This window comes from Carcharodon carcharias, chromosome 1 (assembly GCF_017639515.1).
Source record: "Carcharodon carcharias isolate sCarCar2 chromosome 1, sCarCar2.pri, whole genome shotgun sequence".
In the NCBI taxonomy this organism is placed as follows: Eukaryota; Metazoa; Chordata; class Chondrichthyes; order Lamniformes; family Lamnidae; genus Carcharodon; species Carcharodon carcharias.
Window position 1 is genome coordinate 147,898,396 of NC_054467.1, and position 16,720 is coordinate 147,915,115.

General features: G+C 43.6%; 1 protein-coding gene across 4 annotated transcripts in view; it reads right to left on the bottom strand.

The window, feature by feature from the left end:
- LOC121280888 (atrial natriuretic peptide-converting enzyme-like) overlaps positions 1 to 16,720 on the bottom strand; it is a 308,072-nt gene that overhangs the window by 38,085 nt on the left and 253,267 nt on the right. For all 4 annotated transcript variants that reach the window (XM_041193245.1, XM_041193240.1, XM_041193253.1 and 1 more), the window contains exons 14-15: positions 2,751 to 2,864; positions 972 to 1,082 (exon numbers count right to left, since the gene is read on the bottom strand). In XM_041193245.1, coding sequence (XP_041049179.1) covers positions 972 to 1,082; positions 2,751 to 2,864 — 225 coding nt within the window. The remainder of the gene's footprint in view (positions 1 to 971; positions 1,083 to 2,750; positions 2,865 to 16,720) is intronic.

The window sequence follows — 16,720 nt, forward strand, 5'->3', positions numbered from 1 at the left end:
AAAAGTAATGTTCCTTTTCTCCTGAAAGTCAGTGTCTTCAGGGGATTTAGCTATGGTGGTATCACAACCAAGCCAAGCTCAAGGTCGATGAACACATTCAGCCGTGGGAGTTTCTGAACGCTCATCAGCAGTGTAAGTCTTGGCTGATCTTTCTCCTTCATGGCACAGGACCATTGTGGCCAATAGCAACCAGCATTGTAACACAGGCTGAAGTCAGCAAACAAAGCACATGCTGGAGTCTGAACTCAAGACCTTATTCTGTGTGGTCTAATTTCACATAAGGCAGAGAAGGTAACAACTCAGCCATCAGAACAGATTCCTCCCTTTTTTTTTAATGAGGGTAATCCTGTCAGGTGTGCTTCAGCATACACAGGTCTAGCTGACAGAAGCAGCTTCAAATGCATTGCATTGAAATCTCTATTTCTGCACCTACGTTTCCAACCTTCATGGACTGAAAATATACAGAGAACAAGAATATTGCTTACTATGTAGATTTAAATGATTCCTAACTGCATGAATGAAATTTCATTCTTGCATTAAATAACAGAGGGTATACAATGTTGAACTAATTCTTTGCAATGTAATAGAATTGTACATTTTAAGAACTATTAAATCCTATTAATTTAACTCAGGTTCTTTTCTACATTTCTACAGCAATGACTATTTTCTTAGCTAGTGAGCTAGTTGGTTGCAAGGGTGTCATTGGCTTACAGCGCAGGCACTGACCTATTGCCCTGCTGGCTCAGCATGCATTGAGAAAACTCTGGTTTCCCAGAAATTCAAAGTTATACAATTTCAGTAGTAACGGTGCACCAGGTTAACAAATGGCAGTATTAATAAACAAAGGATTGAATAAAGCACTGATAGCAGAGTCACCAGTCCAAAATCCAGCAATAATGAGCACTTGAAGCTTAGCCCATGAGTTAAGGTTCACGGTCCTAAGAAACCAGAGATTACTGTGCAACACTCACCACAATTCCATTCATCTGAGCCATCAGGGCAATCTCTCCTCCCATCACACCAAACATGATGGGGGACACAGGCATGGTTAATGCAGACCTTCTCAATGTCAGTACAGGATGCTGGAAAGAGGAAAAGACAAGGAATCGGAAACCATTTTATTGGAAGGCATAAAATACTGGGTCCTATTTCTTGGCAGAACAGAACAATTAAAAATTTTGAACAAAATAAGCCAAACTCACAAGAAAATCCATACTAGACTCTATTGCTTCATTCAAAAATTCAAGTATGACCGACTCCGAAAGAAAACAAATAATTCCAAGTGTAAAAGCAGATTTTAAGTTTAAGAATATCATGAGTTTTGTTTCATCATCTTGGTTCTCTTTTGAATTTTACAAATTTCAGATAATTTTTAATTCAAAACACACTTTCTAAGGCACCCACTTAAAAAAAAGCATAAGCATATGTTTAAACATATGTTGTCACACTCTGCTGTAAAGTATTCTGAACATGTCTCAGTTACAGCTGGGTGAAAGATCAACAATCAGTCTTGCACTCCAGTCAGTTATTTAAGTGTAGCTGATCCTTTGAAGTAAATTTGTGTATCTCTCGCAGTGTGCAAGTGCTTTACTGTTTTCACCATTAAGAAAATAACCTGAAGTTTTGAAAAATACATTCTAAATTATATTATTGTATTTGGGTGGATTATTGATCACTATGAAAATATGTCGTTAAAATAAATCACAAGATGCATTGCAGGAACTCACCAAGCTTCCTTAGGCAGCACCTTCTAAACCCACACCCACTACCATCTAGAAGGACAAGGGCAGCAGATAGATAGGACACCGCCAGCTGGAGGTTCCCCTCCAAGACACTCAACATCCTGACTTAAAAATATATCACTATTCCTTCACTGTCTGTCGCTGGGTCAAAATCCTGGAACTCCCTTCCTAACAGCACTGTGGGTGTACCCACACCACATGGACTGCAGCGGTTCCAGAAGACAGCTCACCACCTCCCTCTCAAGGACAATTAGGCTGGGCAATAAATGCTGGCCTCGCCAGCACTGGAATTTGTAAAATTCAAAAGAGAATCAAGATGATGAAACAAAACTCATTGTAGTAACGGTGCACCAGGGTAACAAACAGCAGTATTAAGAATCAAAGGATTGAATAAAGCACTGATAGCAGAATCACCAGTCCAAAATCCAGCAATAAGAAGCCTAGCCCATGAGTTAAGGCTCCTGTCACCAATACCCACATCTCATGAATGAATAATAATAAATAGGACATGCCATTCAATGAAAGCTTCAATACTAACAAATGTATATTTTTAAAATGCCAATGATGTAAATGCTGAAAGTAGATGCTACACGTTGAGTAGTGAATTATGAAAGCCCATTCACTCCTGAAAAAGAGCTCAGTCACACTTCTGTTTGTCACTAAAGATTTATGGGCTTACCACACACTTCAAACAGCCCAAAAATTCATAGTTTCCAGAAGGATAGTCTCTACGTTCATATATCCAAATCCCTGGGGTGATATGGAACATCATGTCTTAAAGGTCATGGTATTGTTGTGGGGGAAGCACATTCCCATAATGCATGATGCGCAGTGCATTGAGTTACTGCAGAGCTATATTAATATTTACCAGTCTGTATATTTAGCTGCATAGGTTTGGAAAGAAGATTTCAAAAGCAGAGCATCAATAGACACTTTTAAAAAGGCATGCTCTGAGCAAAACAATAGAATTTAGCAACAGAAAAATACAAAACACCAGTGATGAATTACAGCAATTCTTTTCATCTGCTTTGTCAGCACAGTCCTGGAAACCATCACAGATCATTGTATGCTTGATACACGTCTTGTCACTGGGGCATTCCCAGAGGCCTCTCTCACTACAACCTGAGAAAAAAGGAAAAAAAAGTCAAGAGGTCTAAAGAGGGATAAGTAAATTGATTACCAATTTTTGTGGAAAATTAATAAACAGAAGCAACAAATAAATCAGTTTGCTTTATTATGCTTTACAAAGAATGTCTACTGAATAACCCGATTGTTATCTTCTCAGAAATTTGTCTTAAGATTTGTTTTCTGTGACAAAAGTATTCTGAAGTCAAAATTAGTGCCCCTGGCTAAGAGCTCAATGGTGTAATCTGATGGCAGCACATCTATCAGATCACAGAATCTTCATTACTAACTATTGTTCTCCAACATTTGCTCACTACTCTTCCCCAGTCAGAGAATGACAGCAGAGGTTCCAGTCCTAGCTTATCCCAGTACAGAAATATTCAAATTCGCCAACATAACATTATTCAGCTCTACCTAAAGTCAAGGTGTGCAAACAACCCAACTAACCCAAATCCTAATACAGTCTATAGTTTTGCTTATTGAAACCTAGTGCCATTCTAAACAATAAAAAGAGAATAATGAAAGCATTCAGTAGGTCAGGCAGCATTTGTAGAGAGATAAAAACAAATTAACTTTTTAGTTCACTGATCTTATGTTCTGTTTCCCTATTTACAGATACTGCTTGACTTGCTGAGGCATTTTCTCTTTTTATTTTGGATTCCCAGCATCTACAGTATTTTGCTGCTGAATTTCCATTCTAAGGAATTCTTCCAGTTATATAAACTGGCTATTCAGAAGATAGTATATCTTTCTACAATGTTACAATTATGAAGTTTGTAAAGTTATTATGCTTTAGAAATGTATCTTTTGGTTTATAAGTTTGGGACTGTAGCTTTAAATGTAGGATAGATGAAGGTGATCATGAGACCTGTGGTGGAATCTGCCTGACAGTAATTCTGGGTGATTTAGTTGTTAGAGATCAAAGGAAGACTCAGGTTGTGTTTTGACTGGGGCGTGCAAGTATTTAAACTTAGAGATAACAACAGCAGTTTCTAAGTTTACAATGAGTAAACCCTGAATCTTCCAAAGTTCCAGAAAGTTGCTTTAGATATCAAGTTGTAAACAGTTGTGCTGTAAACTATCCCTTTACCTCTAAGATGAAAGGGAGTTGGGATCAAAGATATTTGATTAGAATTTCTACTTAGATACAAAGCTAATATATTTCCTGTTGCCATGGGGAAGAGGGTAGAGGGATCCATTTTTGAGATTAGGTGAAAGGCTTCCCTATAAACCCATGAGCCTGAATTTTTCCCTTGTCGGGCGCGTGCGATCAGTGGGCCCAGGAGCGGTCGGGAAACAGGCCACTGACCGCGAACAGCCCCCAATTGTGATTTCACGCTGGCCATCTTGAAACACACGCTGAAAAGCTCAGCGCTGCCCGGGTGGGGGTGGGAAGTGGGCTGGCGACGATGTCACGTTGGGCATGCGTGAATGCTTTGAGAGAGCTCACTGAAGACAGACAGCTGCCTCAGGGAACTGCAGACCTGCAAATAATAAAAGAAAGCACAAAAAGGCTGCAAAAAATGTCCATGCAGTACAATCAAGCATCTGAAAGCAAACCTCATATAATTGCTGTCCCCAGATATTTCTTTTTATTTTCTTTCCTAACAGAGATTTCATCCCACCCTTGGATACGGTTTGATGAAAAATGTAAAGGCTGCCTGGCCAATTCAACTATCCGCCAATCGTATGATTGGGCAGGCCATGAAAATTTGCTGACAATTGTACTGTTAATGAATATCATAGACAGATAGAGGGTTTTGCAGTTTTCTTTTGTGTGGTCTGCAGCCATTTGAGAGGTGAGATAGGAGTAGCCAGGCCTATACCTTAAGTAGAGAAAATGCCATCTCTATCATTCACCATGCAGAATGTAGGTAGGAGTTTACACTCAGATTGAACACTGAGTTCATGAGGATGCAAAGGAGGCTGGAAGATTCGGCTAGCTTGGAGCTAGAGGAAGGGATCTACAGCATTACCCTCACAATGGAAACCAATTCTAGGATTAGAAGTTACTCAGCTGGAAAAGTAAAAAAGGAATAAGCTGTTGGGAGCCAAGAACAATTTCAGACTAGTTCCTGGAGGATGAAGTATCCACATGTAATTGTACAGGAGATTTTCATTCATGCTAAAAACTAAATGGGGGATCTCTTTTCAGTTGTTCAAGGTATTAAGTTGCCTACAAAAAGAAAATGGTGTTTAGTCAATAGTGTTTTAGCCGTTTGTTACAGTAAACATTTTAAAATGTCAAATCCTGACCTGTCACTCTTTCAGTTGTTAACTGGAAATTCAAATTACTCCTTAAAAGCTATCAGTTTCTACAAGGATCAGAACAACAATAGGAAACTGTAGGGTCCTATAGTAGAGCTAGCACTGGTGGTCACAGTTCTCGTTCAAAATGAGTATTTCTGAAATTTAGTTTAATGCACAGCAACTTTATCAGGTAAAAATGTCAAAGCAATTTCTGTTTACATCATAGACAGCCATAGTGATCAATTGTGGAGCTATCATTGCGTATTGTAGAATTGAAGCCAGTGAATGCGTATATTATTTCACAAAATGGAAAATGTTTAGTCTGATGATTAAGAAAAGCAGCTTTCTTTATATACAGAGTAAAACATATCTGGTGACTGTAAAGCCAATTTAAACATTGGGCGGAATCATCCCAGATTTGAACTAAGTGCAGTAGCGGGCAGGAAAAAGGATGTTTCACCCCCCCTGGTCGCAATGGCAGGTTTTCACGCCGTATCTTCCCATTCCCACCTAATTCATTATGCATTCTCGGGAAACATTCCGAGTTGCTGGTGGGGTGTCCTCTGATTCAGCCACCCACCATCACCTCAGGCCTTCACCCAACCAGGCGCCATATTTAAAGGCCACTCCTGCAAAGAGCTAGTGCTCTTCAAGGAATAGGAAGTTGCTAGGAACTGAAGGCTGCCAAAGGGAGGAAACATGCAGCCCCCAGATTTAGTGACGCCTCCCTCGAGCATCTACTGGATGCAGTGGAGGCCCCCCATGAAATCCTCTAGCCCCCACTCTGGGCGAAGACCAGCAAGCAATCCTGCATAGAAGGTGGTGGCAGCGGTGGTCAGCGCCAACGCCCTGAAAAAAAGAGCAGCCACTCAGTGCCGAAAGAGGATGAACGATCTCCTCCGTTCCACCAGGGTAAGTCACACTTCTCATCACTCTCAACTCACACACTCACAAACCCATCACACGTCCACAGCAATTGCACTCACTGCCAGTTCAAAGGACATCACCATTCACTCTCTCATACACACCTTCATCTGCCCGGCAGATCGTGTCCTCATCTCATTCTTGGCACCAATCACCACCCACACATGCCCACATGCCAGACATCCTTGCTATTTGGCCTGGCAGGTGTCTTGCCTACAGCCCGCTTGATTGGCAGCACATCCACAAACATTCACTCCCTCCACCACCGATGCATAGGAGCAGCAAGGTGTACCATCTACAAGATGCACTGCAGGAATTCACCAAGGTCCTTCGACAGCACCTTCCAAGCCCACAAGCATTACCATCTAGAAGGACAAGGGCAGCAGATAGATGGGAACACCACCACCTGGAAGTTCCCCTTCAAGTCACTCACCATCCTGATTTGGAAATATATCGCCATTCCTTCACTGTTGCTAGGTCAAAATTCTGGAACTCCCTTCCTAACAGCACTGTGGGTATACCTACACCACATGGACTGCAGCAGTTCAAGAAAGCAGCTCACCACACCTTCTCAAGGGCAACTAGGGATGGATAATAAATGCTGGCCCAGCCAGCGAAGCCCATATCCCGTGGATGAATTAAAAAAACCTCTCCATCTGTCTTCATGAAGGACAAGCTGGCATACAACAAAAGACTGGTGGAGGAATGCCTGAAATCAAGGTCCTCATAGACTTTGAAAACAGAGTCATCAGGCTGGCCGGCGACAATTTGGACCATTCCCGTGCTGATGGTGAGGTCAGCGCTGCTCAACCAAATAAAAATCCAGCAGTGCAGCATCCATCAGACAACCATGCTGTTTGTGATGTGCCCTGTTCCATAGTCCCCTGCCATGCGCTAATTATTTCCACTTACTTTCGCTGGCACATCTGGGAAACAGTCGAGGGGTCCACGACCCAGGGCATCAACTCAAGCCCCGAAGAAACCTCGGACAAAGAATCTGATGACACCCTCATTGAAGAGCCATCACAGCGTTTATATACACCCACCACCAACGCACAGACACACACCTCAGTGGGACTTTGCTCTAGAGTAGTCTTGGGTCACAATCTGCTGAGCACACCTGTCTACGCACTGTCTGATCCACAGCAGGCAGTGGCAGGGACTTCCCATGTTTCTTGGTATTTGGAAGGCTGGTGGAGTCCAGAAATCTGTTCAGTCAGAATCAGATGAGGAGCCTCTGGATTTGGTCATGTCACAGTTGCTGGAGCTGCAAAGGCAAGCTCGGGAACATTAGGAAGAGATGTCTGCTGCACTCCTCAAATTACAAGGCACAATGGAGGGCTCCGTCTGCCTTCAGCCTGAGGTGATAGCACCGGCATGCCAACACACTGAGGTCAACACTGGTAGGATGGCAGCCGCCATGGAGACCTTGGTCCAGGACATCAGTTCTACACTGCTGCGCGGGCTGAACTCCATCACTGATGCCATCGTTGGCCTCCAACATTGTCAACATGAGAGGGGTGCGGGGCAGCTTGATCTCACTCCAGCTTCCCCTTCTACTAAAGGAGTCAGCCAAGCACCCTCAGGCGCCCATAGGGAGAAGGTGCACACTCCTGGGCCATACACCCAGGTGAATCCGGGAATGTGCAGCCCATTTGAATCCCTTCTTCTTGTGACCCCAGCTCCACGGGCCGAGGAGGGTGCCACAACTATACAACAGGAACCCAAAAGCAGGATGGGGCCTTCCAGGTCTCAGCCCTCCAGAGGAAGCCTGTCAAGGTCATCACAGACAGGGCGTCGCAGTCAGCAGGCTGCCTCCAACTTCGCTGTGGATATCGGGGGAGCACCAAGACATAGCAGCAGAGTTAAGAAGGTTAAGAAGATGTAGTTGCACAGCGTAGGCACGGGTGTTAGTCACTTGTACATAATGTTTACTGGTGTAAATAAAACTCCCAAAAATATCTCCTTGCCAATGGCTCCTTTTTCTGATGAACAATGTTTGTGTCACTCGGATGTGAAATCTTGGTTCCTGCATAGGATAAAGGCAGGTGTCTCAGTCCAGGGCCTCTTCCCTGTGCTTTGTGTAACCATCCCAGCACACTGATGGTGCGCCTTCACTGTCCTGAGCCAGCAATACAGAGTTCCACCATTCTCTCTGTGTGCTGCCAGCACCTTTGAGATATGGCTACCCCCCCACATCTCATCAGCATCTGTGCCCAGTGACAGATTGGTCCTAAAGGGTTCAGTTCACAAAGGATGCCACACGATCAGGAGAAGTTTCCCCACTGCACCTCCATGATATGACCCTGTTCACAGAGTGCAAGCGATCTGCCTTCAGCCAGACAGGAGTCAAACATTCACAGATGCAATGTGAGGATGTCAGGACTGTCCTCACTGCATCTTGGCATCATCCCCCATGAATCTAGCAGCAACGTGGGCCGCCCGAGTGCACTTGTCTGGTCTGGCCACTACGATGACCTCAACGCCGTCATCCTCACCCTCATTCTCATGATGTCCTCCTCATTGGAGGAAATGTGTAACTCCTCCATCTCCTCCTCAGCCAGCTCCCCTCCCCATTGCAGCACCAGGTTGTAAAGGGCGCAGCAGGCAATGACAATGCGTGACACCGTCTGTGTATTAAAGGGCTTCACCAGACCCGTCCACGCACCAGAACCTCATTTTCAACATCCCGATCGTTTACTCCATCAAAGTGCAAGTTGCAGCATGAGCCTGGTTATATCTTCTCTCTGCTGCAGTCTGAGGCTACAGACATCGTCAGCCCCATCCTTTGCATGTAGCCTTATCCTCGAGGAGCCATCCCTGCAGCCTCTGTGGATTCTGGAAGACATCAAGGATCTGGAACCTACTGAGATTGTGGAGTCATGGACATTTCCTGGGAAATGTGCACCGACCTGCAGCATGTGTTTGTGGAGGTCGCACACCAGCTGCACATTCAGCAAGTGGAAGCCCTTGCAGTCGACATAGTTGACTGCTTGTTGCCATGGAGATCTGAACCCCACATGCGTGTGGCCAATGGCACCCTGCACCTGTGGAAAACCTGAGATCTGTGCAAATCCCAGCGCTCTTGCTTCCTGGCTTTCCTGATCCTGGGCAAAATGCACAAAGCTATATCCCCTCATGAAGATGGTATCTGTGACCTCATGGATACATTTGTGATGGAGGCTTGTGAGATCCCACAGAGGTCACCCATGGAGCCCTGAAAGGAGCCACTGGCGTAAAAGTTGAGCACTGCGGTCACCTTCACAGCCACTGACAGTGGATGGCCTCCATGTCCGTGTGGCATCAAATCCTGCAGCAAGTGGTAGATATGACCGACCAGTACCCTGGACATGTGCAATCTTTGGCAACACTGGTTCTTGGTCATCTGCAGGGATGACAAGCGCCATCCCTAAACCCTGGGTCTAGCTAAGCGCTGACCAGTGACAGCTCACTGTGGCTCTTTAGAGTTATGTGCGAGAGCCCCAGTTGCCCCTTCTTCTTGAGGATGTTGCTCCTCCCTCTGTCCAGCCAGGCACCTCTGTCGCTCTCTTCTCCTTTGCCTCTGCTCCCTGTAAGCCATGAGGCATACAGCTCGGTCATGCTCCTGATGTACTGCTCCTGCAGGGTGAAAGAGAGAGATGTGTGGGTTAGCTTGGATGTACTAAGAACCTGCACAGGGTTAAGTCTGAAGACCCCTTAACCCATCGTGGAGAGTGCTGGCCAGCAATTGGATGGCCAGAGATTAGTGCGCAGCATGGCTGCCCGAAACCCCGCTCACCTCCACCCCACTCCACCTGACCGTTTGGCGGCAGCTTTGGACACTGGACTGCATGCTGTGATCTCAGCTCAGGCGCAGGCATTCTCCTAAGCCGCACTGCAAGGCTGCACTGTTAGCTTGAACCATGGGGGAGACTGGTCCAAACTGGGGTGTTGACATTGCAAGGGGCTGTGAGTGCCTCCACCAGTGACTGCTCCATGGCCAGCCTTAGCAAGGAAATTGTACAACATGCCCAGTTGTCCAAATGTCCTGCAGTCCATTAAAATGCTCATTAGTTTGCAGTCTGTGCCCAAGGGATGAAAAGCTCTGGAGCATTTTGTAGCACTTTCATGCCTCTGTGTTGTTGAGTGGGCAGATAAGCTAGAGGCATGATTCCACGCATGTCAATGAGGCTGCACCTGAACTGTCCCAGCTGCAGAAGAATGGTCACTTTATACATGGATTCCCTCTCCCCACCACACCCCCCACCCCTGCATGTACTTGTGCACTACCATCAGACTGGGCTGCCTTGACACCACCACCCCAACTTACCTCAGATGCAATGCAGCCCTTGCCCTTCCCAACTTGCCTCACATCGGGATGCCTTGCCCCTCCAAGTCGCCCCAACCGCAATGCAGCCAGCTGGGAAAAAGCGACTTGCCTGTGCCCTTGCCTGAATGTGCAGTGCCTCAACCTTGAAGTTGAACGGGAACCCATGCGAATGCTGTGCAACGTTAATGTGCACTCACCTCCAAGTTCCCCTCGAAGTTCAGCTCATCAGGTGCACACCTCTTAAATGCTGCTGTGAAATACGTTGGCGTTGCTCGGGTGATCCAGCGTGGAGTGATAATTGCGCAGAGCAGAGCTTATAATGATAAGCAGATGTATTAAAATGATGTTCCTGATATCCGGCAGCAGGAAATACAGCCCGCCATTGACAGGAGGAGCGGACAATTGCGAACTGGTTTACGACAGCGTGAAACCAATTTTTGGCCTTCCTGCCATATTGTCCGCTCTCGCCTACCATGATGCCTCACACCAATGGGGCCAGAAAATTCTGGCCATTTTCTCATTTCATACCTGATCTTGAGGAAACTTTCCTTTCATAACTGCACTTTCTGCATATGAATTTAGCACAAAATGCTTTCAAAGTAACCGATCTATCAATCTGTACTATATGCATGAAACAATGCAACCATGGTTTAGAGATAAGCACACACTGTATGCAGGCCAAAAACCATCAAGTTAGACTTTCCCTCTCTAAACCTTTGTCTTTCCACTCCCTCTTCTTTTAATTATGTTCTGAAAACTAACCTCTTTGACCAAGCTTTTAACCACCCCCTCCTGATGTTTCATTCTTTGGCTCAGCATTAATTTGTCTGGTTATGTTACTGTGAAGCAGTTTGGGACATTTTAGTATGTTAAAGATGCCATACAAATGTGAGTTGTTGTTGTTTTGTTCAGAAAATGCAACTGACAAATTTAAAAAGTGTCCGAAATGAATAGTTCTTCTTTGCGTATTTTTAAAACTTTATTTGAAGTTGCTAGATGCAAAAATACTTTTTATCCAAGGTTAAACTTTGGTAAACACTACATGAATCTTTGGAAGGAAATATCATTTTGAATTGATATTTCAATCTGTTGTAGTGAGGTCAAATGGACTACTGAGTGGTACAATTTGCTGTAACCATGTTAGATTGCTCTTCTATATAAAGGTCAGCTGCCATGAGAATACTCAATTACACTAATGGTTTTAGAAACTTGCTCCTTGCATATTTATAGAACAAAATCTGATAAAAAGTGGTATTCCTCAGTACATAAAGTCTAACTAACTTAATTACTAACAGACAGACAAAAAGTGGGACATCGGTGAAATTAAAAAAAAAATTAAAGCTACCATAGTCGGCATACGTGACCGCAAGTTCAATATAGTATGAGTAGGCAGGGCAAATTCCTGTTGTTCCATCAGCATGCATTAAAACCCATTTACATACCTTGCTAAGGTAGACAATTCAGTGCCCAGTTTAAAAGTTTATGGTTACTTACTTTTTGAATAATGCGGTTTTGGGGTGTGGCAGATTTTTGACTTATGCAAAATTAGGCATCAAATCAGCCATGAATCCAAATGACCTGCACGATACCAGAATCAGGAGACCTGAACCATTTTCAAATTTGGGCCTTGTTTAGATGCAGCCTGGAAGCTGAAGGCATTAAGTAGGCATTCAACCACAACTCGAGGTTGTGGGCAGGCAGGAGGTTGGCTAACTCTGATTTTGAAAAATGGGGAAATCACCACGTTAGTTGTTTGACAGTATGTGCGCAAATCTGCCATAATGTCAATGATGCACTGTACTTGGGTGATCCAAGTATGCCGAGGTGGGAATCTCCACAATGACATTCGAATAATCAGTTTAATATAATTTTTTTATGGAACTAGACAGCATAAAGTTTGCATGACAATGAACTGACTTCTCCTTCAACAATATTAATAAGATAAATCAGACATGTCACCACTTTCATCATAATCATCAATCCTATCATATATGTCATTGCAGCCAAATTTGAATTTTTCATCCAAACTTGGGATGAAGTAAGCTCTCCTTGCAACCTTGTCAGTACACTGTGAGACTGGCTAATAAACTATTAGAGGGAAGACTTACCTTTAACATAGCTATAGTCATTAATTCTCAAAATTGGTAACTCCCAGAATGTACAGTGATCTGAATCTTGACATATCCTGAAAGATGCCCCCTTCTTTCTTCACAGTTGAATCGAAATTTGTGGATTGGCCAGTGCAGAGCCTGATTTTGCCGCTCCAATGGCGGGCAAACCCGCATCACACAATGAGAGATAGAGTCAGGCAGGATCCAATTCCAGGGTTCCCACCCCCATACATGTCATGTGGTATTTTTAAGGGCGTGCAATAAAGGTGCGGTTCATGAGCCTGCATGCAGCAATCCCAACGCCAGCGGCTCCATTGCAGGAGAAGTGTTTTCAGACCCTCTGCAATTATTATGTAGTCGGCATAGCTACTGAAGGCTTCAGAGAAAGATGTGGGTCACACCAGCTCAGAGGTGTCATAAACCTGTTCTGGAGTGGGGAACCTGTTGATGGGTAAGTTTAAAAAATGTTGCTAACTTCAAATGTCAATGTAATCCAGTATGATCAATTAAGTATATTTTAAATGCAGTGATTGATGATAGGATTTTGTTTAGAAAACATAAGCGACCATTAAACTGACCAGCATTGAGGAGAATTTTCTCTCCGTCAGCGGGGTTGTGCCGGGGTGGACGTGAGTGGGCACGCAGCCGATCGGTGCCCCCAATCAGCTGGACGTTGCCATTTTTTGTGGACTGGCCAATTAAGGCCCGTCCAGTGTGACGCGCGCACCTCTGTGCCTCAGGGAGATTAGTTTCACGTATAAAACGTTGAATAAAGCGAGAAAAAAATTTTAAGGACATGTCCCCTCATGTAAAACCATCATTAATGTTAATAAAAAATTTTCCAACACTTTAACAACGTTCATGAAACCTCATCCCACCTATGCATGAGGTTCCATGAAAAATGCGAAGGGTGCTTGGGCTCTTAACTGCCTGCCAACCTTAAGGTTGGACGGGCAGCTCAGGTCAATAATTTAAATGATTGTTAAATGGCCATAATAAGCCTTTGACGGTTCGGCGGACGCGCAGCCGAGTTGGCTGTGCATTCGCCAAACTGAAAATCTGAATGACGCGTGGTGACGTCAGGATGCATACCTGATGTCACCTTGTATCATTTTATGCCTCAGCGAGTAGACCCTGCCCCCACTCGCCAAGCCGAAAATTCTACCCATTGTAAAAGTGGAAAAGTCTCCAGATGTATTAACTTAGCCAGTGGATAAAGTGCTCTTCCATACTGAACAGTATCAGATTTTATCATGTCAATTACATCTTGTGCTTTGATCTTTTCGTTGATTGACAGGTCAGCCATCTGTTCAGCCTTTGAAGCAGTGCAACTGATGGCCATCTTTTTCACTACTTCAAAAGCTTTAATGTATTCAGCTTGGATACCTTGGTTGACACAGTTATGCAATAGAATGTTACCATGATTACTTGGCTGAGCTCCGAACTGGATTCAACTCAACAGGAGTTGTTGATACAGCTGTTAAGGTATTGTGAGCTTTTTTAATTTGAGTATTGTATGAGCCCCCAAGAGCCCATGCTTCTTGACATGGTTCTTGAATGGCTGTTTGCTTGACAGCTTTATGAATACTTAATGGGGTTAAGGTTTTTTTTCCAGTAGCGTTTTAATGGCAGTGTTTGACTGACAGTTTTATGAACTTCTAAGAGGATTAATGTTTTTTAACAAGTGGAGTTTGAATGGTTGTTTGTTTATTTTGACAATTTCATGAGCATCTCAAAAACTTCCAAATGTTATTATAGTGCTCATGACTTCCGGCAAAGTGAATACTGGGTGAGTGGGCATGGGGGAATATGGGGGCATGGGGGATATGGGTCATGCAAGGTCTGGAGGGAACATGGTGGGAGATTGGTGAGTGAGGTAGGGATTCGGGTGTGGATGGGGTGAGGGTTTGCGTCCCTACACTCATGTACAAAACTGGGACAATAGCCCAGTGAAAACAGGCAAGCCTTGTGTAATACCAAGCCCCACTGCTCCCCGAGCCAAGACAAATTTGAAAAGGTTGATTAATCCACCAAATTGCTCAATTCTACCTAACTGTTTAATTTAGGTTAACAGAATACAAGCACCAGGTTTGTAAACTTAACAAGTAAATAACTGTTTATTAAGCAAATTGTCTGTAACCAGTAGCAAAAGAAAGAAATATGAACTGCTAACTTTTAACTCTATAACTTAAACTCTACCCTTCTTAACCCATATACACAACACACACACATACATAAGACGCACGAAAATTGATTTTAAGGGTGAGGTAGCACCAATCTAGAGTATGGGATTAGATGGGTTGATTTTGAATGATGTCTTTCAAATCCCTTGCACTTCTTTCTTAATGACAAGAGATGGTTTTCCAGCATTTTCAGTCTGTAGTTCACTGGTTGAAAACTTGCTTTTCAATTCCTCTACTGGTGATTTTCCCTTTTTCCTCTTGACAGGGGTTTTTTCAGGGAGAGCAGGTTACAGGGATATGAAGAAAAAAACCAGCTAGCTAGCCTTGCAGATTTACTGGAGTCTTACACACACAGGAGAGAGAGAGGCTTTAGGTGTGTTCTCTTTGCAGGCTAGGATCTCTCTGCTCACTGCTATCACACAAAACCTTGGTCACCTAATCAGGTGTTGCTAGGCAGTTCCCCTTTCTGGCACCATTTTGTCCCACCTGGCACACTCTGTTCCAGGAGATAGCAACATTGTATTTTCCACATCCTGTTCCAGTGAACAAGTCTTTCATCTGCAGCCATAGTAGTTTTTAAAGCCATAGTCCAAGAAAAATATGAATAGGCTCTTTACACTTGTGACCTGCCACCTTGGCATCCATCTGCCTCCATTCCTGCCTTTGGAGGCTGGAGTTCTGACTCCAGCCCATTCCCACAATGATAATAGCATAGTGGGCATTGGCGGGCAGGAGGCATGATTTTGACACAGGAAAAACTCCCAACTCCTCATTCCCACCTCAAAGAGGAAAATCCAGCCTGAAATATTTATCCCAGTGTTTTAGAGGAAAAGGTTGAACGAGACGGATTTTGTTAAAATTATGTTCTTAATGCTGATTTTTGCTCAATGTTATTAAAACTATTTCTGATGTTTCAGGGGTAGGAATTTCCACAGGGCATCCCATCAATGCTCAAGAGTCAAAGTAGAAATTCTACTCAAGTTATGTTTTGTCACTGGATGTCCCAGAAGATAGTTGAAGCTGCTGCTAGTCTAACACTTCAACCTCTGAGGGATGCTTGCACTGTGGCGCTGAATTTCCAATTTCTCCCAGCAATCCTCATGAATTCATTAATACTTTCAAACCAGTTCAGCTTATTTTCTCAAAACTTAGATTACTGATCATATTTTGGCCTCATTTTTTTCCACTATTCTTTCTTTTCTCAGTCAGGTCTCACTCACTCTGAGGCCTAAAATTGAAACAAGTTGGAAGATCTTCAGTCCTCCTACACCCCACTCCACCCTGCACCTCCTAAATAGTGCTTCTTCTGATACTGCAACACCTAAAAACATCTTCCTTTGATGGGTTCACATCCTGTTGGGGGGAATCCCATGAGAAGCCTGCCCTAGATCTTCCAGAATTTGCTAGATTCTAGAATAATACCAATGGATTGGAAGGTAGCAAATGTAACCCCACTATTCAGGAAAGGAGGGAGAGAGAAAAGAGGGAACTATAAGTCAGTTAGCTTTATATTAGCTGTCAGGAAAATGCTAGAATCTATTAAAAGGGACATGCTAACAGGGCTCTTAGAAAATCATGGTATGATTAGGCAGAGCCAACATGAATTTATGAAAGGGAAATCATTTTGGTCAAATCTGTTAGAGCCTTTGAAGTTGTAACTAGCAGGTGTCAAGGAATTATCATATTTTCCCTAATATTATTGTGAGATATTTTAAAGCAGGTTTGTGTGTGTGTGATTCTGTACATGGTTGATTTAATTGGGCTGGAGACAGGTAGACTGCGACATTTAAGTTATCAAAGAGTGAGGTGTAAAACATGCATTTTAAATGAAGATGAGCAGAGCTAGGGTGAGGTCAGCAGATACAGTGTGAATAAAATTTGCATTTTTAGTTAAGTGGAGAAGTGTTTGATTTTCAAACGGACAGGGAAAAATGTTTACGAATGACACAATAAATAAGGCAAGGTTATTACATTGATTTTTTCCCAAAAGTCCTGGCCATAATGATAACATGAAAGATTTTTATTTTCTGGGAAAAGTAGCTTCTAAAGACAAGTGGAAACAATGGGATTTAAAAA